This window comes from Mesocricetus auratus, unplaced genomic scaffold, assembly GCF_017639785.1.
Source record: "Mesocricetus auratus isolate SY011 unplaced genomic scaffold, BCM_Maur_2.0 Super-Scaffold_100018, whole genome shotgun sequence".
In the NCBI taxonomy this organism is placed as follows: domain Eukaryota; kingdom Metazoa; phylum Chordata; class Mammalia; order Rodentia; family Cricetidae; genus Mesocricetus; species Mesocricetus auratus.
This window is the reverse complement of record NW_024429199.1, coordinates 32,861,871-32,887,803: the sequence shown is the minus strand read 5'-3', so window position 1 is coordinate 32,887,803 and position 25,933 is coordinate 32,861,871. Positions and strand designations below refer to the sequence as shown.

Here is a 25,933-nt window from a genome sequence, read left to right as displayed (position 1 = left end):
AAAAAAATCACTCAACTAGCTGTGTGGGCTTGAGCAATTATTTTCAGCTTTGTTTTCATGAAATAATACCCACCTTGCTAGGATGGCGTGAGCATTAAAAGAGTTATCCACATGAACTGACTAAGAACAGTTCTTGGCATGTAATATGTCTTAATAAATGACCGTCATTGCTACTCCTGTGTCTATACAGACAAGTATTTACTCATGTAACTGGCCCACGTATTCAGTTAATTTCCCAGGTTTTGTTTTTCCACTCAGCCACATTCATATAAAGGAAGACTGTTACCCAGTACCTGTGAACAAAAGATGTGTGTACCTTTTGCAATAAAAATTCCATGCATGACAGACAGAATTGGACTCATCCCTCCTGAGGTTCTTATGGCTCATCCTCTGGTATGATTCACGATTATACACACCTTGCTATTCTCTAAAGTTGTAATCTGTGTCTTTTACTGCCTAAATTTCATTCCTCTTTCTTTTTTTTCCCTGAAGATGTTGTAGACTACACGTAACTAAAGAGGATTTACACCATACAATTAACATCCTTAACCTTGGGCAATTCCCGATTACAAAAGGAATTTATAAGTAAATTCATGTTTCATTTATTCAGACAATAAGATAGAAATTATAGATGAGAATTCATGCGAAAGCAGTTTGTTTTTTTATTAAGCCTCTAAATCCAACCACCAGCGCCTAGGAGACAGAACCTGCAGGCTGTACCACATGGGTACAATTCTGTTAAATCTCAGCCGTGGGAATAATTACAAAATGAACACTGAATTTCTTTAACAAATAAATAGAAAACAAAATTGGAGGCGTATTGGGGAACAAAGCGAATCTAAAAAGTTTGGGGAGGTTTTTGTTTGATTTTAAATAGGTAAACTTAATCTACACTATTTAGGGATACCCAGTTGGAACTTTAGAAATGTTTAAACAAACTGAATTATCATAAAAGCCACCTTAGAGTTTTCTGGGAGAATGGCACATATGGAAAACATCTGCCATGATTCCTGACTTGGGTGGGGAGCTGAAGTCTTGTCAGCTCTATAAGAATGTCTTATAATGATTTCTATATGTGGGTCTCTTTATTTGTGTTCTACGCAACAACAAAACATTCCTTAAATACTTTTTGTCAAAGGCAATGGTGCTGACCATGGTTTTCTCTATGTGATCCTGCAGCGAGTCTATGAGCAGGTCTCCCACAGGCTTCCAGCCATTCCGCACAGCCTCAGCCTCCTTCATGTCTGCATCCAGGTCATCCATGGCTCCCTGAAGATCTCGCAGCTTCTCTAAGGCCTTTCCCACTTGCTTCTGCCAGTTGCTCGTCACAGCGTTTAGACTCTCCCACTTCTCTTTGACTTCAGCAGACTGTTTGCGCATAGCTTTGGCGATCTTCTGGGCTCTCTCCTCGGGAGTCAACTCTGTGATTAAAAGAATAGAAGGTACAGCTTGGATGTCCAGCCATGTAGTCATTCATCCTTTATATCCAAGTGTGGATCTCACCTTTAAAAGGGCTACTACGGTAAACAGAGGCTGAATTACAATGGTCAAAGAAAGAAGAAATTACTTTTAGCAGTAAGGTACAGTTAGATCTGAACACATACTCAAAAGGAGAAGAAAACGGTTGCTCAGCTTAGAAAATGGTTCTGAATGACAGTACTTTGACACGTTTGAGTCTTGAAATGTAGCAAGACAACTCAAGAAAGAAAACATTTTTCTGTTACCATAAATTTACTTATGTAAGAACCCAAAGACAGTTTTTCATTTCATTGTTCTCAAGAGAAATTAGAAGCATAATTTGCAGAGTATAGCTGTAAGTTATGAAGAAAAATTCCCAGACTATGAGATTAATTTATCGTGCTTCTTTAAAGAACAAACTCAAGGCATATAACATCTAAAGGACTCCATCATCCTTGGATTTGTTTGATTGCTCATTTTTAATAAAGGCACTTCCTGAAGATCAGAGCTACAGAAGCAGAATGTTAAATCCAGGAAGACTGCAAAATTACAAGGACCATCCTTGACAGAGCCAAGAGGACTGCCTGAGAAGAAGAAATAAACTAAGCCTTTGCAAAAGAAAGGGCAGGCACAATGTGGGGTTGGTGGGAAGAGTGACAGTCCAGAGTGAAGAAAAGATACAGTGACCAATGTCAGATCCAAAGCCCAGGGCCAGAAACAGTGAACCCAAACAGACAAGGACAAAAGAATCTAACCGCACATAGTAACTTGCAAAGCAGGTCAACCAGGTATGCAGCACAGAATGCCTGGGACTCCATCACTTCCCACACTTGGGGATTCCCGCTTTCCTATCTAGCTGATTTGAATACATCTTCTGGACTACCCACCGACACAGAGATACAGGTCAAGAATACATAATCATGATTAAAAAAAAAAAAGCATGTTAACCACAGATGTGTTACAGATGCTCCTGGCCTTAAGGTAGGGTAAAACCCACCCTAAGCCAGAAATAAATAACATAAATCAAAAGCACATTTATTTGATCTGACCAAGTATCTATGGATATGCTTGGACAAGATCATCAAACACAAAGTTCCCTTCATAACAAAATACTACAGGTCTCATAGTCTACAGAATACTGTATCAAATTCTTGAAACAGAATGGCTGTAGCGACACAGTCTCCCATCCATCACTGGTCACTCAAAATGTTTTAAGACAATTCATCATAGGTCTTTTGCAATAACATCCTGTCTTTTAGTATGAACGACTTTAGCAATTTTTACTTGGCCTCAAAATTTTCCTTTGGGGAAATAAAGTTTATCCAACTGATCAAGACCCCCTGAATGTGGGTGTCAGTGAGGAGGCCTAGGTAATCTATTGAGCCTTGGGCAGCAGATCAGTACCCATCCTGAGTATACACACGGACTTTGGACTCCCATCCAACAATGTGAGGTGCACTCTCACACTGAACTCTTGGGGAAGGGTCTAGGCCCTGCCCTATATGAAATGACAGACTATGGACACCCCCATGGAGGGCCTCACCCTCCCTGGGGAAATGAGGGGATAATGGGGGGGTTGTGGGGGGAGGGCACTGGAGGAGGGGAGGGAAAGGGAGAGGGACCTGGAACTGACTTGTGAAGCAACCTTGTTTCTTATCGAAATTTAAACTGAAAAATAAATTAAAAAAAAAAAAAGCTTCCCACCTGGAAAAAAAAAAAAAGATGAACTTGGTTCTAAGATGAACTAAAGCGAGCATATATAGACCTTAACATCTATCCTCATAATAAATCTGCCTGCCTATCTGTCCTCATTTAGGTGTGATCCAAAAGCCAATTTAAAGTGGATAGACTGTGTATGTTTGCCTAATTTTCCAAAAAAGTTTAAACCACTGATACTTAGACTGCAACCAAATGACCTACAAATGAGCCCAGCACCTGCAGACCACTGAAAAGTTTGGGCTGGGCTGTCAAATGACTGCTTGGCAAGTGAATTGAGGGTAAGAAGAGAAGAAGGCATCAAAATGGTGGACACTCAAATTTACCAGACTAGACACCCCCCATCAGCCAAAAAGATAATAATAACAAGTGAAAAACCAACTTCAAAGAACAGTCAGGGAAGTAAGCCAAGAAGCCTAGAGAGATGGCCAGACACATCAGAACTGCCAGACTCCATGGGTAAGGGGCTTTCAGAAAGCCATTAAAAAGGCAACCCTCATTTAAATCCTTATAGCTTCAAGAAATCTGTAAAATGCTAAATATAACACCTATATTTTATATTTTACGCAAATATAAAAATGTTATGTGTGAAGTGAAAATCTCATTCCCAGCAGCCTCAGGAGAGATGGGGTAACTTTTACAAGGGTTACACCTGCACTAGTTAATAAGTTACTGGGGCTTTTCGAAGAATGTATTTTAAGCATTTGCGTTTTAATGGCTATTATAGAAAGAAAGAAGGAAAGAAAGAAAGAAAGAAAGAAAGAAAGAAAGAAAGAAAGAAAGAAAGAAAGAAAGAAAGAAAGAAAGGGAGATGGATACAGGGGAAGAGAGAGGGAGGGAGGGAGGGAGGGAGGGAGGGAGGGAGGGAGGGAGGGAGGGAGGGAGGGAGGGAGGGAGGGGGGACACGCACCTGTTCCAGAAAGGACAGCTTACTCACAGTGGTTTCCCTTGGATAAAGTAAAAACTGTTTCTGAGTCAACCACTAAATAACACATCACACAGAGAGGCAACCACAGCTCCTCATCCCGGGACAGAATATCTCATATTGGCTGCCATGATTTTGTCATCAGTGTAAGCTGTTCTGTTTTGTTGATTTATCATATAATCCCCACTCAAGCATTTTCCAGAACCATCTGCTTGCCCCTGAAGCCCCGTGTCCACTAAGCACTTTTGAATCCTCACACAAGTGCATCAGACTGCAGCAGGCCTTAGTAGTTATTGTAAGCCAAGAGCAGAATGACAAACAAAATGAAAACAAAACTTTCCATGTTTGCAGGGCCAGGGCATGTAAAATGAAGCAACATGGGAAACCCCAAGTTAGGACAATTTGAGGGGATAAGACAGCAAAATAAGAAAGAAACTTCAAGGAGGTAGAAAAGAATTATAGAGAAATAACTGCATTCTTTAAAAACAAAATCCTCTCATTGGAAACTCAAAGGATAAATGTTCTCTTTAAATTTTCAAAAGATTCTTCAGTAAATTCTCAAGCCTGAGTGGAGAAGCATCTTGACCTTCATAGCTTGGTCTTGTATGAGAAGCCCTGCTGGGAGTGGGTTAAAACCGGACTTTCTTGAATCTGCTATCAGAGACCCACACTAGAGTATACTTGGCCTATCCAGGTAGAGATCCCTGGATAGACACCCATACTGCCCAGTAGTTCCAGTATCCTGTCAGTAGAGCATCCATAGCTTAGTGGGATACAGACACTAATGCTCTGGTTCCGCAGCTGAAGACACATTTCCCTCTGATGGGCTGATGTGTCCAATCCATGCTAACATGGCCACTAAATACAGGCAGTCTGGGAGCTCAGTGATAAGAGGGAATTCTAATTTGCATTTGAGAAGCAGTACCAGAGGTTGATGCCAGAGAGGGGAAACAGAAGGATAAAGCCAAACACATTTGTCCACAATTCTGAGACCAGAAAAACTCTTCAAATGTCACTCGCCTTCCCCCTCGGTGTCTGTGAGTGTGCACACACACACGGTTAGCACACAGTAAATCCTCAATGAAGGTTCTAGTTCTAAGTGAGGAGGTCTGGATGCCACTAGAGATTTTCTACATCAACCCTGTTGATTAGCCCACTGGTGTTTCTGATTCTTAATGGGAAGAGGGGTTAGATTCAGGGGATATGGGATGTAAGAGAAATCTCTCACTCTGGGATCTGACTGGTCTCTCTTGCTTGCATAGCTGAGACTCAAGGAACTTCAACACAACAGATAAAACCAAAGTTGCCCACAGAGATAATGTAGGTTCTACAAAAGGTCTGGGATGTTAAAAATCACAAGTAAACAAATGAACTATGCTGACCAAGGGCCGGAATGTTTGTAACAAATCTAACAGATACACTGTTATATATAATCATAAAACCACTTTCTAATTTCATTCACCAAAGGAAATTCTGTAAGGTAAGAGAAGAAAGTAAACGAGCCAATAGATTTGACTTCACTTTTAAACTTCACTTTCAAGTTTGGCTTCATCTTTAAACCTTGTTGCAAATCACATTGTGTGTGTGTGTGTGTGTGTGTGTGTGTGTGTGTGTGTGTGTGTGTGTGTGTGTGTGTGTTTTAAAGATACCTGAATATGACCCTTAAGCCCACATTCACAGTTTAAATGAGTACTATTCTCTTCCTACATGTCTTTCCAAATACTAAATAAGGTCACTTAATACATTGCCTTATTCTGGATCATCATGGAATTCTTTACTGTGGTACACATGAGATCTAACTTAATCCTAGTGGAGATACCAAAAGGGTGGTACTCCTCGGGATGCTGGCAGTAGTAATGCCTACTGAGGTTAACATTTTCAGTATCTCTTTATTTTCCTTTCTTTACAGTCCCTGAACTCTCTTCATGAACAAAAGGTGTTTCTGATTAAAATAATGGTGACTATTTTATTCTCACTCTCAAATATCCTGATTAAATAATCAAAATCAACTTAATCTCTCTAAAATGTTCCATCAGCGGTTAAGAGGACCATGACAACAGTTCATTACGAACCAGATCACAAAATTATCAAGTAGCCTCAGTTGATTAAGATTTCTAATGATTCTCATCTAGTAAATTATAAGGATGGCAATAACTACAGGCGTCTGAGATTCGTAACCCTCATCTTTCAATGAGGACAGGCTAAAGGTAGTATGGCAAATCCAAAAGCAAGAAAAAGAGGAGAAATGAGAATAAAGGAAGAAAAGATGAAGGTACATTTAATAGAAATAAAAACACAAGAAAGGAGAGGTAGAGAATACCTTCCAAAGATCACAAAATGCAAGATACTAAAGAGGGTGGGGCATGAGAAGGAAACAGGTGTGCCGACAACCTTGAGGGCCAGGAATCTCACTCACTAAGGGCACATCTGCTTAGAAAATCACTGGAGGTAACAGAGACTTCATTCTTCCTGCAGAGTGGACCAAAGTGAACAAAGCCAGTACTGAGCCGAGGCTAGAGCACAGGAGATGCTAATGGCATGCACACCCAGCAAAGGACCAGGAGGGCAGGAGAACCTAAATTGAAAAGTGAGGTCCATGCTAGCAACCAGACTCTCTGCAGCAGTGTCTTCCCCGAATGTCCTCATTCTGACATGATTTATTTGTTGTCACACTGAATAGCAACAAGCAGGTCACCAATGCCAGGGTATGGCACTAAACCGGGAGAAGAGATGCTGAGAATATCAGTGTCCACAGGACAAGGAATTCTACCACACTCTCAGCTGTAGGAATTCTCCTATCCTACTCTCTTTCCCTTCTTAAAAAAAAACATCAATGGATATGGACGGGGAGGGGGTCGGGGGGGATGGTCTAGTCATTAATGCTCACCACAGGCATGAGAATCTGAGTTTGGATCCTCACCACCCACACAGAAAGTTGAGTGTATCAGCATTTATGCAATCCCAGTGCTCAGGAGGGAAGGACTGGAGGGTCTCCAGCTCAGCAACCAGAGTCTACCTAACAGTTAGCTCCAGGCTCAGTGACAGACTCTCAAAAACTGAGCTGAAGAAGCCATTGAGCCTAATGCTGTCCTCTGCCCTCTGTGTTCATGGGCATACTCACACATGTCCACTCACAAACTCCTCCTCCTTCTCTCTCTCTCTCTCTCTCTCTCTCTCTCTCTCTCTCTCTCTCTCTCTCTCTCTCTCTCTCTCTCTCTCTCTCTCTCTCATCTCCTCTGTGTGTGTCTGCCAGTCTTTTCTCTCTCCCCTTTATCTCTGTCTCCGGCCCCTCTCAAACACATGTGTGCGTGCACGCACGCACACACACACACACACACACACACACACACACACACACACACACACACACAGAATCCAAGGACAGAAGTCACATCTTTAAGTCTCTTTCTTGCCACATTAATGTCCATTTCTCCCCACACCCTGTGATGTTTCCCAGGCACACACAGATGGTAGTCATCTATAACTCAGAAATTTCAAGAGCTTTCTACCCAAGCTTAGCCATTCTTATGAAAGAAGTTAAGTATGCCTTTCGTTTGTACACTGCTGAAATAAACAGCACGTTTAGCTGAAGAGGAACATCTATGCCTTTGCTGGCAACGAATCTTCTAAGCCACAGTGACACCTCAGAAGTTTCCAGCTCTCAACTGAGAAGCAACAATAACAAAAGTATTACACCCTATTCAAGGACTGTAGTGCTTTCCTGCCCTTTATACTAAAACTAGAAAGAAACATCCCAGATGTAGATCCCCATAAAATACATCCCTGTAAATTGTCCCTATATCTTTTATGAGGCAAATGTGTTTTATTGATGGTTACAACGCTGACTGGGGAAAGTACCAGATGGCAAGCAATTCATTAAAAACGTTGTTGTCCATCACACTAACTTCTCTTCTCAACATCATGAAGGCTGACTTGTTTATTTAAATGGATTTTCAGTAAATATTACCCAAATTATTAAATGAAATTTCATTGCAATGATATTCAAGACCATAAAAAATGATTTGCTTTTTAAAAATATTTCTAACCAATCCAGTTGTTTCCTTAGTCCAAGACTGGTTCACTATACCCATATATATTATAGAACTTTAATTTTGGGAGGGAGGACCTGGGTATTGCTCTATAGTCTAGAACACTGAGAAGAAAGTAACATAGTTTTCTTTGCCCTTTGATGCATTACAACTTTACCCATCTAATTTGGACTTCGGGAAGCTAATTAAATTATTGTTGTGCTCTACAGGCCTGAAAGCAATTACTTATACTTCAACATTTTATGTTAAAATTAAAAAGGAAAATTCTAACAGTGCCTAAACACCTTCTCCCTCGGGAACAGAGAATCGGTGAACTGGTGTGTGACTCTATTAAGCAGCATGATATTTCAGTGAGGGAAATCCAACAGTGGGCACAAAGAAGAGCTCTATGCATTTTATTATGCACTAAGCTTCGTAAAGGAAAAAGAAATCTTATTTCTACTTGATATATAGAAATACCGAGGAGTACAGAAGTAGATATATATATATTATATGTATAATATATATATATATTACATATATATATATATTACAGAGGTTACAAGCATCAAGTTTAATGACACAAAAGATGCTCATAACTTGCACAGACTTATGAACAAGCCCACCTTAAATTTTCCTCTCTGTGAAAGGGGTGGTAGAAAATACTGCTATGGCAGAGAGTTGTCGTAGGAATTAAGAGCATGGTGGCTTCTTAGGACAGATTCTGGCCCTGCACTCACATCTGATACGTACTGGCTTGCTATGAGCATCTATGGAACATCTCTTGGTTGCCCATCCTCTATGATGGTGCTTCTCTGTTCATAGCAGGCTTATAATGGGAGCCTGCCAATCTTAGAAAACCTCACAGCTGTTACTCAACCTGAATGAGGGGAGTCCTTTCCTCGAGGCCCCAGATCTAAAGAGAGGCAGTCTACAATTCCCCTGTGACAGAAAAGCTAAAAAAAAAAAAAAGAAAAAAAAAGAAAAAGGAAAACTTGTGGAGAGTCAGAAAGGAAGCCAGGAGGGTCAGGTTCTTGGGTGGCATTTCTGGGGCAGCTGTCAGTGCTGTCCCTGCTCCTCCTCTCCCAGTTATGGAGCCAATTGGGTCTAGGAGCGTGGAAGCATGGGAGCCCATTAGAAGCATGAGGGTCTATCTTTTACAATGAAGGGATTTGAACTAATAAATTCATTATTAGGAAAATAAGGAAAAAAAGCCTCCAGGGGGAAAATCCACCTGTTAGTTTTAATAGCCTAATTATTTCTGTTAGGTAATGCGTAATTTGGCCTCATTTTATTAACTACAAGGAAATAATGGAACCCTAAGTTACTTGGAGAAGTCATACAAAAGGACCTTCATTAAACTATACAATTTCACATCGTCGCTCATTCAGTGATCACAAACTTTTACCTGCACAAGTTTGTCATTGCTGGTGTGAGATGGACTGACACAGGATTAAAATGTGATTTTACTTCTGAAATCTGTCTGCTGTTCTCCAAAGGATAAGCATCCTTCAGTCCATCCCACCAGGAGCAGCCATGCTCCGCTGTCGTGTCCGTTCCCCTCAGGGTGTCTATTGCTGAGATAAAATACGGCGACCACAAACAACTTGGGAGGGAGGCTTTTCTTCAGCTTACACCGCTAAGGTTGCACACTTCAGTCGCTGAGGGAAGCCAAGGTAAGGGATTCAAATAGAGTAGGAACCCGAAGCAAGAGCTGATTGATGCAGGGCCCAGGGAGGAATGCTGCTTACTAGTGTGAACCTCATGGTTTGTTCAGCCCACTTTCTGGTAGCCCCCAGGTCTACCAGCTGAGGGGTGGAGCCATCTACAGTGATCTGAGCCTTCCCAGGCCAATTTGCAATCAGCTCCACATCATAGAATATATGAGTCCCCATTAGAGAGAAGCACTGCTGCTATTTGACTTCTGGAAACTTCATGAAGCATTTAGTATTTCAAAGAATATGGAATATGGGCATACCCTGAGATAAAAACCAATACTGCATATATATATATATATATATATATATATATATATATATATATATATATATCTCAAAGAACCAAGGAGGAAACACTGACCTGAAAAGATGATTATTGACCATTAATTCCAGGTCCAGTCACATACAATTAATTACATGTGCATCATTAACATACACACAACATACAATTATATACACATAAACACATGACATTAAGAACTATATTTTTCTATGACAATTTGCAAAATATCATTTAAGTGAAGCAAAGTTGACTGCCTCTCATGAAACAAAAGTGATTCTGGGAACAGCATGAAATGGTAGCCACAGTAACAGGAAGGTCTTAACTGGAATTAGTTATAAAGGTGATTTGTGGGGAAATTAAAGAACAAAATAACATACTATTTTATAATATGTTAATCATTATTATCATTTGTAGTGATGAACAGTTGGGAAAATGCCATATTCCCTGGCTATCTCTAGAGAATGGGGGGAGGGAGGTACTGGGCAGGGCGGAGTTTGCCTGTGGCTGTGAATCCCATAGTGTGCAGGTCCTTGACACAGCATGGGAATTCAGACGCAGGTCTGAGCACAGCAAGGGGAAGTTGGCAGCACAAAGAAGAACCAGGAAATATGTGTGCAAGGCTAAGAGGTTCTTGACAGGGAGAGTCAAGAAGGAGTGAGGAGGTCAGTGGCCAGAGGGTTCCGCATGAGCAGAGATGGAGGAGATGAAATTGCAGTGATGGGCCAGGAGCCAGTGAAAACCCAGGGGTGAAGGAAGGTCAATAACTACAAGCTTAATGCTGGTCCTGCATCTTCTCTTCATTACCTCAATGACCTTGGTCAGCAATGCTAGATGCTCTTGGCCCGTGTGTTATTTTTTTTTTAATGAAGAATGCTACCTTACAATCTGTTTAACAAATTCATGTGGTTCAAAGAATGAATACAAAAACAGTTTAAAAAGTAGGAAGAAAAATACAAATGATAAGAAATTTATATTCCATTATAAAGTGGGTGATAACAATCAGCTAAAAGCTATTTTGCATTAAAAGGAAAAAATGTGTTGATATGATTCCTGGAATGACATTATACCACATTGTTCAAGAGGATGAATATAAGGCTTTCTAAATTTCCTACCATTATTAACCTAACTTTAGTTCCATTAAAAATAATATTTATTTGCATCATCTCTAAACAGAATAGGTTGTGTTGGTAGCTGAGTTTTCCAGATAATTACATGATACCCATTTAACCCAATTTCTTTATGATTCTCAGTTTTAGAAGGAAATTTATTACAATACAGCAAGACTTCTTTATACCTCCTTCCAATGGATTTCTAGTCTGCCTTCAAAAATAAATTCGTAGCTTCAGATTTCCTTCTGTAAAAAGCTTCAGTGACAGCTCCAGCTTATTTTATTTTACAGGTCTTATCTGATATTTATATTGCTGTCATTCTCCTCATTGTTGTCAGTTGGTTGTGGTCATTCTTGTCAACCTTGTCCTGCCTTGTCACTTCTACTTTGTTACTTATTCACAACTCACAGGACAGGGAGTCAAGTACTTACAGCATGTCTAAAACGTGAGTGTGTCTGCAAGGAAAGTGCCTGGAAGCTTGCCCACAGCCCTAGTGCAATCAGTATGGCCCCTATTGCACCTTCTGTAGAAGTCAAGTCAGTTGCACATTCAGATCCTCAATAAACAGGAAGTCACCGAGGCACCAGGAAGGGCTAAACTTCTGACCCGATATTGGTAGCAAGGTTAGACTAAGGACAGAGTGCCAGGGCATCATGGAAGAAACTAGACATATTTAAGAAGTCACTGAGAATGGGCTGAGATTAGTAGAGGACTTGGTAGAACCAGTAGGTCTTATGCTAGTATATGAGGAAAGAGCTGGAAACAGAGTAGAAAAATCAAGCTGAACAGTTAAGACAAGGCAGGCCACAGCAGCAAAAGGCATAAGTCTGGTGTCTGGTGGACATCAAGCATGGAACAGAGGGTGTGTGGCATGAGACAGAGTCAGACAGAAAAGCTGAGGCCAAGTCTCTACTAGACATTCTACACAGGAGAAACCCAGATCCTATTCTAAATAAATGCTAATTCTGGGCTTTTGGCAGATCATGTGGTTGCTAGAGAGATAGTTCAGTAAGTAAAGTGTGGACCATGCCAGCATGATGACCTGAATCCAATCCCCAGAACTCATTTTAAAAGTCATGTGTAGAATATTACTTTACACAATGTGAATATACGTCACAGTGATTGGTTTAATAGAGCTGATTGGACTATAGCTAGACAGCATAAGGTTAGGTGGGAGAACCAAACTAAGAGGATGCTGGGAAGAAGGGTGAGGTCTCAGGGTCACAAGGGGACAGAGAGAAGCAAGATAAACATGCGATGCTGAAGGAAGGCCCCGCCATGTGACAGAGGGTAGATAAAAAAAAATGGGTTAATTTAAGTCCTAAAAGCTAGTTAAAAACATGTCTAAACTATTGATCGAACATTTATAATACTTAATGAGTCTCTGTGTGGTTATTTGGGAGCAGGCTGGCAGGATGCAGGAAAAAAACCTCCAACTACACAGGTGTGGTGTCACATGCTCGTAATCCCGGTGACAGGGAGGCAGAGACATAGGAATACCTGGGGTCCCTCTCCAGACAGCACAGCTGAGTCTAGAGAGCTACAGGTAAAAGTAATAGACCCCCATTCCAAAAAGGTAAAGAGCAACTAAAGAAGACACCTGAGGTTAACCTCTGACCTCTGCACGCACACATGCATATGTACTCCCACACAGAGTAATGCTGGGAGGTGTTGCATTTCAAATATTCAAAAATGCTCAAAACACTGTAACTATTAGTAGATTTGATAACAGAAAATGGGGGGAACAGGACTTGCAAGAGAAAAAGCATATGAGAGAAAACTGATGGAGAAAAGTGTTTTCCAGAATTAAAGGTGATGGATCTATCTTTGTACCCTAGGGCACAATACACAGAGAATATTCAAAAACTGCTTATTAAATAGAACAGAAAAACCATAATATGGCTTCGCCTAGCACTAATGCGTCCAACATTGAGTACTTCCATATCACACGGGATGACTAATGCTCAAACAGTCCGTGCCTCTGACAGCAGTTGTGCATAAGTCACAGTAAACAACAAAAGTATAAAAGCCATTATGGATAATTTTCCTCCATTAACTTTTAACAGCAGGTAAAATTAGCTACCATTACAGAAAATAATACGAAGGAAGGAGAGGGCTGGAAAATGGTTACCCACCAAAACCAAATGGGGAAAACTCATGAAGTTAAACTGTATATATAACATTTTTTCTCTTGCCAAACCCCAGACGTGGTGTTTGAAAACTGGACCTGAGCAGTATGCCAAGTCTCTCAGCAAAAGAGAGCAGCTACAGGAGTGTCTTTTAAACGTATAACTGCTTGACTTCAAAGGAGTGCTACAGCAACGTGAAGCTGTAATGACAGGAAGTAGTTCTTACCCACTACAGAAGAGCTCACTGTCAACATCCTCCCTCACTTTCCTGCCAAGTCCTGGGGAGGCAATCAGACAAGAAAGGCTGCCTAGTGCAAGGCTGTATCACGAGGTCACATGGACCACTTTTCTCCCAGGTTTGAACACATGAAGCTACGACATCATCTTCCTCCCCACTGGATAAGGAAGAGATACACAAAGGGCTAGAGAATGGAGCATTGCTCCAGAAACAGCAATGTCGTCAGTATGGAAGAAACAACGGGGAGACTGAGAGCAACAGGGAAACCAGGTTGGAGACAACAGCACAACCAGGCAGCAAAAGGCAACCTAAGGAGTCAAGCCGAACCATGAAGTCACGTGGCGCTCATTATGGCTGCTCTTCAACGGAGGGCCGGGGAGGGAGCCAAGCAGAAAGGACAGCTGAGGGTCTGTGGGGCTGGGAGCCAGATGCAGTGGTAAGGGGTTCTGGAGTAGTTGCAATAAAGCGAGGATGGGACTCACTGATGGAATGGATTTGGGTGATGAAGACAAAGAAGCCCAGGGTGATTAAAGAGTTCCAAGCTAAACAACCCCGGGGACAGAGCTCCTAAAGCAAGGCGCTAGATCTGTAGGCAAAGCAGACACAGGCAGCTCCAGACTGTTGGTCACATTGGGGCAGGAGCTCCGTAACACTGCTCACTTGTTCTAAGTAGCTGGACTCTGGTTTCATCTCACCTGAAAAAAAAATCAATAATCCACCACCCATCCCTACTCTCAGCTGTGGTTCTGCTTTAAGAACTCAAGATTTGAAGGAAAGCAAGTTCTGAGGAGATGACTCCTTCCAAAGAATTCCCTATACTCATACCTTATATAGAGTTCTTTATGACTCTATCTAACCCAGTGCTCATACACACAAGGCACTGTACAGGACAACGTTAGTAAAATGGGAACACTCAACCCAGGATAAAGAAGGGAACTTCAGTATCTGAAAAAGAGAGGGGCAAAACATACGGTAACAACTGGAGCACTGGAGAGAGAGGGTGGGGCTGGGACCCAAACAGGTCGTTTCCTATAGGATGCCTTGGTGGATCCCACCGGTTCACCTCTATGGGTCTAACCCATTGAAACACTCTATCTAAAGGACATCAGAAATTTCTAAAACATCTTCGGCAAAGGATTTTTAAAGAGACAGATAGAAGAAGAGCATATAGAATGACCATGACAATACAGTTCCATGATCTCTCAAGGAATTGTGTGACAGCATTAACCAGAACCACGACAACGATGAGAAGAAAAATTGAAGAGCCTCTAAGACTACACAGGAAAGCTTTGTTTACACAAATCTTAAATGCCACGCTAGATCCAAGAACTTCTCGGTACACAACGGCACATAGGTGAGCGAGTTCTACCAGGACAGAACCGGGCCGGCTTCTCTGAGAGACTCATCATTTAGAACAGACTAACATGGAAGGCGGGCAGTGCATGGACAACATTACGTGCTGCACATAGACAACGCAGTGAGACAATTGCTGCTCCAAGTAGGGGTTGCAGCTGGATATGGTGGTGCAAGTCTGTGATTCCAGCGCTCCAAAGAAGAGGCAGCTGTAGCGTTCTGAATTCCAAGGCAGTGTGGCTACAGAGTGAGTTCTAGGGCAACCAGAGCTATACAGTGAGAGACCCTGCAATGAGAGAGAGAGAAAGAGAGAGAGAGAGACAGAGACAGAGACACAGAGAGACACAGAGAGAGAGACAGAGAGAGAGAGGCAGAGAGAGTCAGAGAGAGAGAGACAGAGAGAGACAGAGAGACAGAAACAGAGAGAGAGACAGAGAGACAGAGACAGAGAGACAGAGAGACAGAGAGAGACAGAGAGAGACAGAGAGACAGAGAGAGAGACAGAGAGAGACAGAGAGACAGAGACAGAGAGAGAGAGAGGCAGAGAGAGTCAGAGAGAGAGAGACAGAGAGAGACAGAGAGACAGAAACAGAGAGAGAGAGACAGAGAGACAGAGACAGAGACAGAGACAGAGAGACAGAGAGACAGAGACAGAGAGAGAGAGCCAGCATAGGTGGATGCTTCTGCCTATAACTATCCCAAGACCACACGTAAAAGGCTGAGAACCTGGACTTAATAACAGTGTGTAGTCATTGCACACACATGTGTATAAATAATACATGTGATAGGCAGCACTCAGCTCCTATTAGCAGGCCATCAGTCCCTGGACACCTGCATATGCCAAAGAACAGTAGAGGTTAAAGTCCCTCAGATGAAATGGCATTGTATTTGCATATAGACTATACAGCACAGCCTTCAATATACTTTAAATCACGTCTAAATTACTTAAAACACTAAATAGAATGCAAAGGCTGGGTAAATAGTTGCCCCCAAGGCAGTTTTATGCAATAATGGTAAGAGAAACTATGTGCCCATGCCTAATACAAATGCAAATCACTTCTTTCCTAATAATTTCATTCCGTGTCAGCTGGATCCGCAGATGGAGAGCCCAGTGAAGCAAAGGGCCCACCGCCCTCAGAAGAACTTACTTTTTAGAGAAAGGAATGATAACCATGAGTTATTTAGTTTGGCAAGAGGTGAAACTTCACCTGACGTGGGATTCCAGCAGGCTGATTCCACAGACAGTGGGAACAAGGGCAGAAAATAAAAGGCAGTGGCGGAAAAAAGACACTGAATGCACTGTGTGTGTGTGTGTGTGTGTGTGTGTGTGTGTGTGTGTGTGTGTGTGTGTGTGTGTGTGGTTGTGAGACACCATTTGGGTGCTGAGAATTGAACCCAGGTCCTCTAATAGAGCAGCCAGTGCTTTTAACTGCTGAGCCATGTCTGTGGCTATGCATGGTTGTTTGTTTTTTAATACACCAGAATGCTTTTATTAGCAACAGTGCAAAATTTAGTAATGACATGGTGGTCCCAAGATACAACAGAAATTTTCTCTTAAATTTACTATGTGATGAACTGCTACTCCCTAATAAGGAAATTCCCTGTTTCAATTTTAAGCTAAATATCCAGATGCAACAGGTTGTTATTTTTACATACTTGATACTGCAAGGAAAATGCTGCTTGTGGTTTGTTTTCGTTTTGTTGTAGCTGTTGTTTTGTGATGGGTTTCTTATGATTTAGGAAAGAACCCGTTTTACCTGTTTTTGATTGCAGGTTTTTCCTTGGTTCTTCGGGGGCCTCTATGGGCTGATCAGCCAGAAAAACTCGAGCTTGGTCCACCGCATTCAGTACAGAATATTCTTTCTCCTTCAGCTCACGTCTCAGCGCCTTTGCAAAAAGAAAGAGAAGTAGAATGTGTAAGCCATCTCTCTTGTTCAGTAAATGAAGGAGTGTGTTTAGCTTGACCACGTCTGACTGCAGCTGCGGAGGGGATGGCTTAAACCCACATTGGGACTGAGTTATAAGTGAAAATGTTTTACAGGTAGAGACAGTGAAAACCAGGAGTAAAAGCCAAAAAGATGATTTCTGAAAATTTTGGTTCTGTTGAAGCAAAGAAGAGAAGGCTGGAAGGAGGGAGGGAAACTTAAGATATTCATCTGCGGGATTTAGATACATTGAATTTACCAAAACTGAACTTTGAAAATTCCCACTGTGTTGAATTGCTAGAACATAATAGCCCACACTAAGAAACTTCTTCCTCAAGTCTGACAAGAAAAACTGCATCGGATGACAACAAAGAAGATAATTTCACAAGTAGTAATGTGATTCCTCACAAGTGTTTTATGTTCTTTAGGATGTATTGAGAAAAATTAAGAGATAGAAACAAATTAAATTGCGTGAAATCAAAACTAAACAAAGAGAACACATAAAAGACAGTCTCCAATTATCTTAAAACACAGCCCATCCATCTCTCGTGCTGAGCCAATTACTATTTTTCCCTGGCGAGGTTTTCCATGCAAATCTGTGACTCTCAGAACAACTTGTCTTTAGCACATTTTTTTTCTTTTAAGAAACTTTACCCCTGCTCTTTTAAAATGTTTGGAAACTGAGATTCTAATCCACAAGGGTTTTAAAACAACGAAACTCACTCAGGGGATAAGAACCAACCTGCAAAGATGTCTCCTGCACTATTTTAATACTGTTGCTGAATCAAAGCTGCTGTTAACATTGTTAGCCTTTAAAATTCATATATTGCCACATCTCCAGGCCTTAATAATTTGTTTATAGAGCAATTCAGAGGCAACACACTATGAAAATGCAGGAGTTTTTTTTCCTCACTAGAATACTTCTCTTTGGTACTGTAGAATCAATAGTCTTTTCTTTTGGACATAACTAAATGTTTTAATAGTGTTTGACATAACTGTGTTACAATAAAAGGTTATTTGGAGGCTAAATTATCATCTTCCACAGGAAATAGAATATGAAAAGTCAAAAACATCTGGAAGTATCAGAATAATCACGATACACAAAAATATGAAGATAAATAAAAGAGAAACATGGGTCACGAAGCCAAAAGGACTGGGAAGGGGGACAGCCAGGACAAGAACAGTCAAAAGTGATTTGACTTTTAGGTGATGTACAATTATTATATGGTAAAAATTGGAAGACAGAAATGAAGGCCCCACCCCCTTACTAAGTAAGCAATCCACAGTCCAGTGTCACATATAAGGACACAAGTGGAAATTAAAACTTTCCCTAAGGATTCTCACACATGTTTCTGTGTACTCGCTAACATTTATCACATCTGACAGGGATGTGAGCATAGGTCAGCAACACTCCAAGCAATGAGTGCTAAATGGCCATTTTAGGGAATGCACACTCCTCAACATTCCTGTTCAAGAAATACAGCTCCAGGTGTTCAGGGTCTGACAGTTCCATGAAATGAAACAGATTTGTCTTCTGACACTTCAACTTCTGATATGTGGGAAGAAGGTGTCAGAAGAGAAGGAGACAAAATAGATTTTTTTCAATCTGTAGACGTGTGTGTGTGTGTGTGTGTGTGTGTGTGTGTGTGTGTGTGTGTATGTATGTGTATGCAATCACATATATGCATATAGGGGTCTGGTGTGCGTTATTTAACAAAAGACTTTAATATATTTAGATGAAATAGATGTAGAGTTGCAAAGCCTTCCTAGTAGTTGCTTCCAAAACCATTTGTAAATAAATATAAAATGATGGTAGGAGAATATCCCAATGATGTATACTTTTAGAAAGCAGTGAATTTTTTTTTATTTTTAATAGTCAAGAATGCTTATCCCTCTAAATCAGAATATAACCAGCTAACATAGGAGCAGTGAGGATTCATAAAATGATGCACAGGGCTCTGCTGAAATTTTCCTTTGGGTGGGGACACGCCAGAAATGCAGCCATTCAAGTGCAAGGTGCTGAAGAATGGGCGAAGAAGGTCCTAGAAGACCATCCCTTCACTCCGGCTCACCCAGCAACTCCACAGGCGGTGGTATCCTAGCGACATCACTAAAGACAAACTAGAAAACATCAACAGATGTACTAGGATACAATTGGATGGAAGAGAGACTAAGTCTTGTCAGGATGAGCAGACAAGGTGCTGGAAAAAGAAAGTGCTTATGGGGAGGTGACCCACAGGGTACATCCAGATGCTGTGGTGGAGAGGGTGATCCTTGCCACTGAAGTGTGGGAAGGGCTGTGGGAGCCAAGAGGACAAAGGAGGTTGGTCTTAGAATAAGTTTTAGGTTCTCACAAGTCCGAATAGGAATAAATGCTTGTCTACAGAAAAACTACCAAGGAAACACACTGATCAATTCCCACACATGGCTGGAATTTTATCAATTATGCATGGAGACTCTCACAGCAGAGCAATTTTGTTTGGCTGGCTGTTTACTGTGCTCAGAAAGCTCTCTCCTCAGAGAGCCACACTGGACACTCTCAAGCACAGATGCCTTATAAGATGGAGGCTCACACAGCTACGCTGGCATGACAGCAGCAGCCACCTCTCCTGTTCCCTACAGTTCCTGTTCCCATCACTCTGTTTCTGTCTTTGTACGTCCCAGACCTATTGCCTCTACTATGCAAGGGAAGTATGCATTCCTTTATTAATGTGTGGTTTAATCTCTGTTTCTCTCAGATACACCAGGAAGCCAAGCACTGAACACAGTTCTGAAGTGCTCCCTCACGATGGTGGGGTTCATCTGCGTTTTGTAAAGAAAGAAAGGCTCTCCCCCACAGAGAAAATTAAGCACCAGTAACATGAGGAAAGATGCCGGTGTGCACACAGAGGAAGCATACATCTTTAGCATCCATACATGGTGGCTGCTGAGACTCCAGAAGCAGATAGAGATGGAGTTAGAAGACCACGTATGTCCTCTTGCATTTCTGACAGCTAATAATGGATGAAGGATATGCTGCCAAAGAGTCTGACACCTGGGTTAGGAAGTGACTTTAGATTTACAGGTTTTCCTTAACAATATTATTGGGTCTGCTAGATTAATAAAAACTAAATCTGAGTATTAGAGAATCTCCAATAGTTTATTTGCATTTCTCGACACATTAAACTCAACATGTCAAAGGAAAAAAGAAACAACCCATCCTGCATAAAATGCTTGAGGAGAATTTCTGAGAACTGATCTGCTATACCCGAGGAAGAAGTATAGCAGGCATGGGCAGGTGAAAACCACTCTAAGTAAATAAAATGTTGGCCCTCTCGCCCTACTCCCAACTCTCTCCCCAATATCAGAGATTCACATACATTATATCTGTGCGTCCTCTATTTCAATTTTGTTATTCAATTTGTCCTATTTCAATTTTACTTAATTGCGTTCAGAAACAGACTTAACTTTCAACTGTTTTACACATATAATCATCACGCCACCCTTTACCTCTGCACTAGACATAAAAGAAAATCTGCATTTCCTAAGCACCTGGAGAACGTTAATGATAAGGTAATTAGACTCCAATGAGCTGTTTTGTATACAGAGCTACAAAGTGGCATCCAGCTTCCAATATCATGTGACTCTCTTGTGAGCTACCTCAAATGAGTAGAAGATAATCTAATTGGAATTTTCTACATTAATGACTTTATATTTTCATTGAAAACAATCTTCCTCCCAAACAATAACACGTTTTGGTAAAGACATGAGGAACTAGAACTTCATGCACTATTGGAAGATGGGAGAATGGTATGACACTTTAGTTTGGTGGTGGTTCCTCAAAATGCTGAACACAGAGTTACTGTGTGCCCTAGACATCCCACACCTAGATCTAACTGGGAAAAAAAATCTGTACACATAAAAATACACATACATATGTTCATAGTAGCATGAAATCACAACCAAATGGAGGGACCAACCAAACATTCATCCAGTGATCAGTGGATAAGCAAAATGAGACAGATTGGCACAATGGATCTTAGCAAGGAAAATGAGTCACAGACTGATACAGGCTACCACTGTATAAACCTGACAAATGTGCTTAGCAAAATGGCTTAGATGAAAGCCTACACTGTGAGATTCCATTACCACAACCAGGTCCACAGAGAGAGGAAGTAGATCAGTAGCTGCCTAGCAATGGAAGCTTGAGGGGTGATATAGACTGAGATTCTTTTTGAAAAACTTTTACATCAAGTAATAAATACATACAGACATATAAATGGTTTTAGTCATTTTTCTCCAGAGGTTTGGACCAGCTTACAGCAAATGTGGAATGGAAATCTACAGAAAGTCTCATCACAGAAATTCCAGGGTTCTTCTTAGGTTGGGTATTTTGCTCTTCTTCTCTTCTTAGAACTTGTGTGTGTGTGTGTGTGTGTGTGTGTGTGTGTGTTTTGATTGACTTATAATGTACTCAGTCACACAAACTCTTAATGAAAGACACTCCATTAGGCAGGTTCCATACTGGACAGCAATACAATAAGCTACTAGCTAAATTACTGAATCATTATGCATCGAGGGGCCTGAGTGCTAGGAGCTTATGAATAGCAACAAGTCAATCTGGGTTGTCTTAGTTACGGTTTCCATTGCTTAGTTACACTATGACCACAGTAACCCTTATAAAGGAAAACATTTAATTGTGGTGGCTCCCTTACAGTTCAGAGATTCAGTCTCATGGTGAGACATGGCAATGTACAGGCAGACATGGTGCTGGAGAAGTAGCTGAGCGTCCTACGTCTTGCAGGCAACAGGAAATGGTCTGCCTCCCTGGGAGCAGCTTGAGCACAGGAGACATCAAAGCCCCACAGTGACACTCTTCCTCTAAAGCCACACCTACTCCAACAAAGCCACACCTTCTAATGAGGCCACTCGCTTTGGGGGCCACATTCTTTCAAACTATCGCATGGGGTAACTAAAGTGGTAAATGTATCCAAAGCAAGACTGAAGGAAGACACTGGTGCTTAAGAGTGTGCTATAAACACTAGTAAACAATAGTGTGCTATAAAGCAATTTCACAAGCACCTATTAAATCAATGCTCAAAGAGAGAAAGAAAAAGAACTGGGTCATTCTTGCCTGCTTAAAATGTGTATCTTAATTAAGTGCAAAATATTTTTCCAATTTTTTGAGAGTGAAGGAAGGTTCAGAGTTTAGTGAACTATGACAGGGAAAACAAAACAAAAGAAAACTCTTACGGTGACTATTAGGGGAGGGAACAGGAGGAATTTTATCTCAACAGGAGAAATGAGCTGAAACCTCCCATCTCAAAGAAAGTAGGGGACCTTCTGAACTAACAGAGCAGCTAGGATCTAACACTATGGTCTGCTTTGGCCAAGCACTCCAGAACCTGGCCCTTGGGCGTGAATGAGGCTTCACTTCAATCTGTCCATGGCACTCTTATTTGCTGCACAACCATTTCCAGTCTCTTTCCCCAACTCTTAGATGATGACTAAAGTCTTAGTGTTTGCCCTGAGGTACCCAGCATTTCACAGGCTGTGAGGCATGTCCTGCTTAGAGATAGGTGAAGTTGCACCAAGTGAAGAAGGATCTGGGATGTTGCTTTTGTGACAGAGTTTTATAACCCGAATCATTGTGTTTGCCAGGATACCTGGTAAACACACACTTCCTTGTGTCGCAGGCACCTGGTGGTTTTGCCACCCAAAGTTTGGCCACTGAGCTGGAAGCACACTCATGTGGCAACTTGTCACACTGTCTGGCATGTTCCATTGGTACAATCACCACTCATGCTGAAGTGGATGGTTAGTGAAGTGGGGTTGGAACATGAGGATTTAAGAGGGGATAATGTCTTTCTTGCAAGACTGGACAAGTTCTCCCAGAAATTGATAATCCTCATAAGGTCCAATTACTGCACAGCAGGCAATGTCCTCTGTCCTGTCCCCTGCTGTCACAGGCATCTACTGTCGTCTGTCATTGGCATAAATGGAGTATGAGGACCTCACTGGATATAGCTCTGCCTCCAGAACTTTTCTTTATCAATTGTCTAGTCTCTGATCCTCCATTATACCAAAGGTAAGTGAATTAATACACCATTACAGCAAATACATGGGAAACCCCTTAATACCCTCCAGGGCAAACCAGTGTAAAGGGAATTACATGTAGTAGACAAGACTCAACTGGAACAAGAAAGAAAATAATGTCAAAATAACTCAAGGTAATTTCAAAAGGAAAAGCAGAAACTGGGTTTTAAAATCTGAGTGTTCTAAAATGTTTTCTAGATCTCCGTACCCTCAAGAGTCAAGAGTAGTAAAGGGAGAATACAAAACTTACTTTGTATCCATAAAAAATAAAAATCTACTTGACTGGGCACAACAATCTCAGTCCTCAAGAGACTGGGACAGGAACACTGAAAGCCCCAGGCCAGCGTGGGCTACAGTGAAAACCTGTCTGCTGTGGGAGAAGTTCTACTGTCTCGAAAGCTATGGGACTAGCGAAGTACAATGGAGTTTTCCATCCAAATAAGAAAGGTAGAACACACATTAATCCCATACTGAATATAAAGAAATAGGTTAGACATAGCTACAGATCATGTAAATCTTAAAAAGGGGAGAAGAATGTAACAATTGCCATCCAACTTTGAGAAGCACAAACAGGACATTAAAAACTCTACTATGCACAAATACAAAAACCCACATGAATGAGCTCACAGAAAGAAAAACTGAGGGTAAAGCCATCTAGTCTCTCATGCTATGGTCTGATCTATGCCTTCTGTGTGCTGAAGCAAACGGAGCCTACATGAATGTAAGCAAGTCCTGTCACCAGTGTCACAGATCTCAGTCCTACCAGAATATCTAGGAGCTCAACATTGCCCTTACAAAAGCCATCTCTCCTCCCACCTGACCTCCCTGAACATTGAAACAGCAGGGAGGGTTCTGGTAGCTGTTACTATTTCCCAGAGTGCTAGGCAGCAGAGTGCCTTCCAGCTTAGCCAGCTTTAAACACCGGCAGAGATTCTTCAGTGTGCCTTAATGGTCAGGGAACATTTCTTGCCACGTGCTAGGACTTAGTGGAAAGGCCAGGGATTAAAGGGAAAGGTGGTATAAGAAGTGACAGGCTTGGTGAAGGTTCAGAAACTACCGCACGCCAATCACAGCTCTTCCTTTTCATCTAGAACACTACTGGGCATGGTGTAATGGCCAAGTTGCAGCCAAGCAAACAATTCATTTAGTTATTCTCAGCAGAAGGGGTACATGGAGGCTGCAAGTCTCTCCCTAAGCAAACAGGTTTAGAGAACCTCTGCTATCCTCTTCTGTCCTGAACTTGGGACCCACCAAACTGAGCTGAGAAGGGGGCGGGCAGCTTCCTTCCATCATGCACCCTCCACTGTCATGCCTACAAGGATTAGAGCCATGGACTGGAACTTCTTATTGCATGTAGTAAAGGGAACCTTTCTACTTTTTATGTTGGTTACCTCAAGTATTTTGTTACAGCAAGGAAAACTAACACACCCGTCCTCTCTTAGCAGAAAAACAGGGCCTTAATATTTCTCCTAATGTTCAAGTCATCTAATTAGAAGAATGTGAAACTGTGTGGTTCTCCAAGAAAGAAGAGAAATAAATTTAGTCCTTATTTTTTTTAATCTAAATCTACCCCATAACAGCAAAGTAAAACTATGGAGACTGTGGGTTGACTAGATCACTTGATACATGATATGAATAGAAACTTTCTCCTCCAGCAATTTTCTCCCTGCCATTCTAGACATGGCTAAATCAAGCCCATCCCCCCAATTCTCCTCTTCATTCTTTTTGAAAGGAGAGACCTGTAGCATCTGAAGACTGCTTCAAAAATCCCCACAGCCACTGTGGAGTGTCAGAGTTGGGTGCTAGCCAGGCAAGTGCCCCAGTCGAGGAACAGAGCTGAGTGAGCTCAGCCAGAGAGCATTTTAGAGCCCCTAAGTCCTAGAGGGAAGGAATTCGTTTGATCATTTGTGAAACCCAAGTTGGCAATCTATAAAGTCACGGCCACATGGTGTGAACCAAGAATTTCACCCTTGGGAATAGAGCCTAAGAAAATGAACCAGAAAAAAAGAAAAAAACTACAAATGAAAAAGTGTCCATCAATACAACATCATTTATGTCTTTAAAATTTTGAGAACAGCTTAAATATTCAACAGCTGGAAATTATGTACATCCAGGATGGCAGGGAACAGTAGGAACCATTATATAGCCATTGAAAAATTACTATGCTAATGACCACCAGAGCATTGTGGGAAGATGAGCATGACAGAAATCAGAAGGTGAAAGACAAAATAAAAGTGACACATTCCTCTAAAACCAAGGAAGGTGCATATGTAAGAGAAGATAGCACCATATGAACATGGTTGCTACAGAGGTGCAGTTCTCAGCCTGTGGGTCACGACAGGTTGGGGAGTTGAATGACCCTTTCACAGAGGTCACCTAAGACCGTGGGAAGACATATTCAGAGCAGTAGCAAAATTACAGTTACAAAGTAGCAACAAAAATAATCTTATGGTTGGGAGGTCACCACAACATGAGGGACTGTATTAAAGGTCACAGCATTAGGTAGGTTGAGAACCACTGCTGTATAGGGAGATAATGGTCAGGAGTTTATTTTGGTTTGCTCTTATTTATTTCACTCTTTGCTGTGTGTGAGGGACTGAACCAGGGAGTTTGTAAATCTGGTAAAAAGTTCTACTACTGAGCTATAAACCCAGACAACTTTCACTTTTATTTTGAGGCAACCTCTCACTCCATGGTTCAGGCTGGCCTTAAACTCCCTAGGTATTGTACACCAGGCAGGAAGGACTTAAATGTGTGGTCCCCTGCTTCAGCTCCTGAGAAGCTGAGACTACAGGCTTGAACAACCAAGGCCCAGTTGTTCAGTTTCATAACATCTGTAATGTACCATCTTCATGATTGAAAATTATAACTAAAGAAATACCTAATAGTTCATTCATCATTGAAAAAATTACTACTTTAATGTAAACTTTTAAACTAATTTTTTCTATTTTTCAGTGAGAAATAAAAATGTATATA

General features: G+C 41.4%; 1 protein-coding gene across 9 annotated transcripts in view; it reads right to left on the bottom strand.

Moving 5' to 3' along the window:
• Positions 1 to 25,933, bottom strand: part of Utrn (utrophin) — a 485,772-nt gene that overhangs the window by 98,823 nt on the left and 361,016 nt on the right. For all 9 annotated transcript variants that reach the window (XM_021224511.2, XM_005065869.4, XM_040758232.1 and 6 more), the window contains 2 exons: positions 16,715 to 16,844; positions 1,153 to 1,421 (listed from right to left, as the gene is read on the bottom strand). In XM_021224511.2, coding sequence (XP_021080170.1) covers positions 1,153 to 1,421; positions 16,715 to 16,844 — 399 coding nt within the window. The remainder of the gene's footprint in view (positions 1 to 1,152; positions 1,422 to 16,714; positions 16,845 to 25,933) is intronic.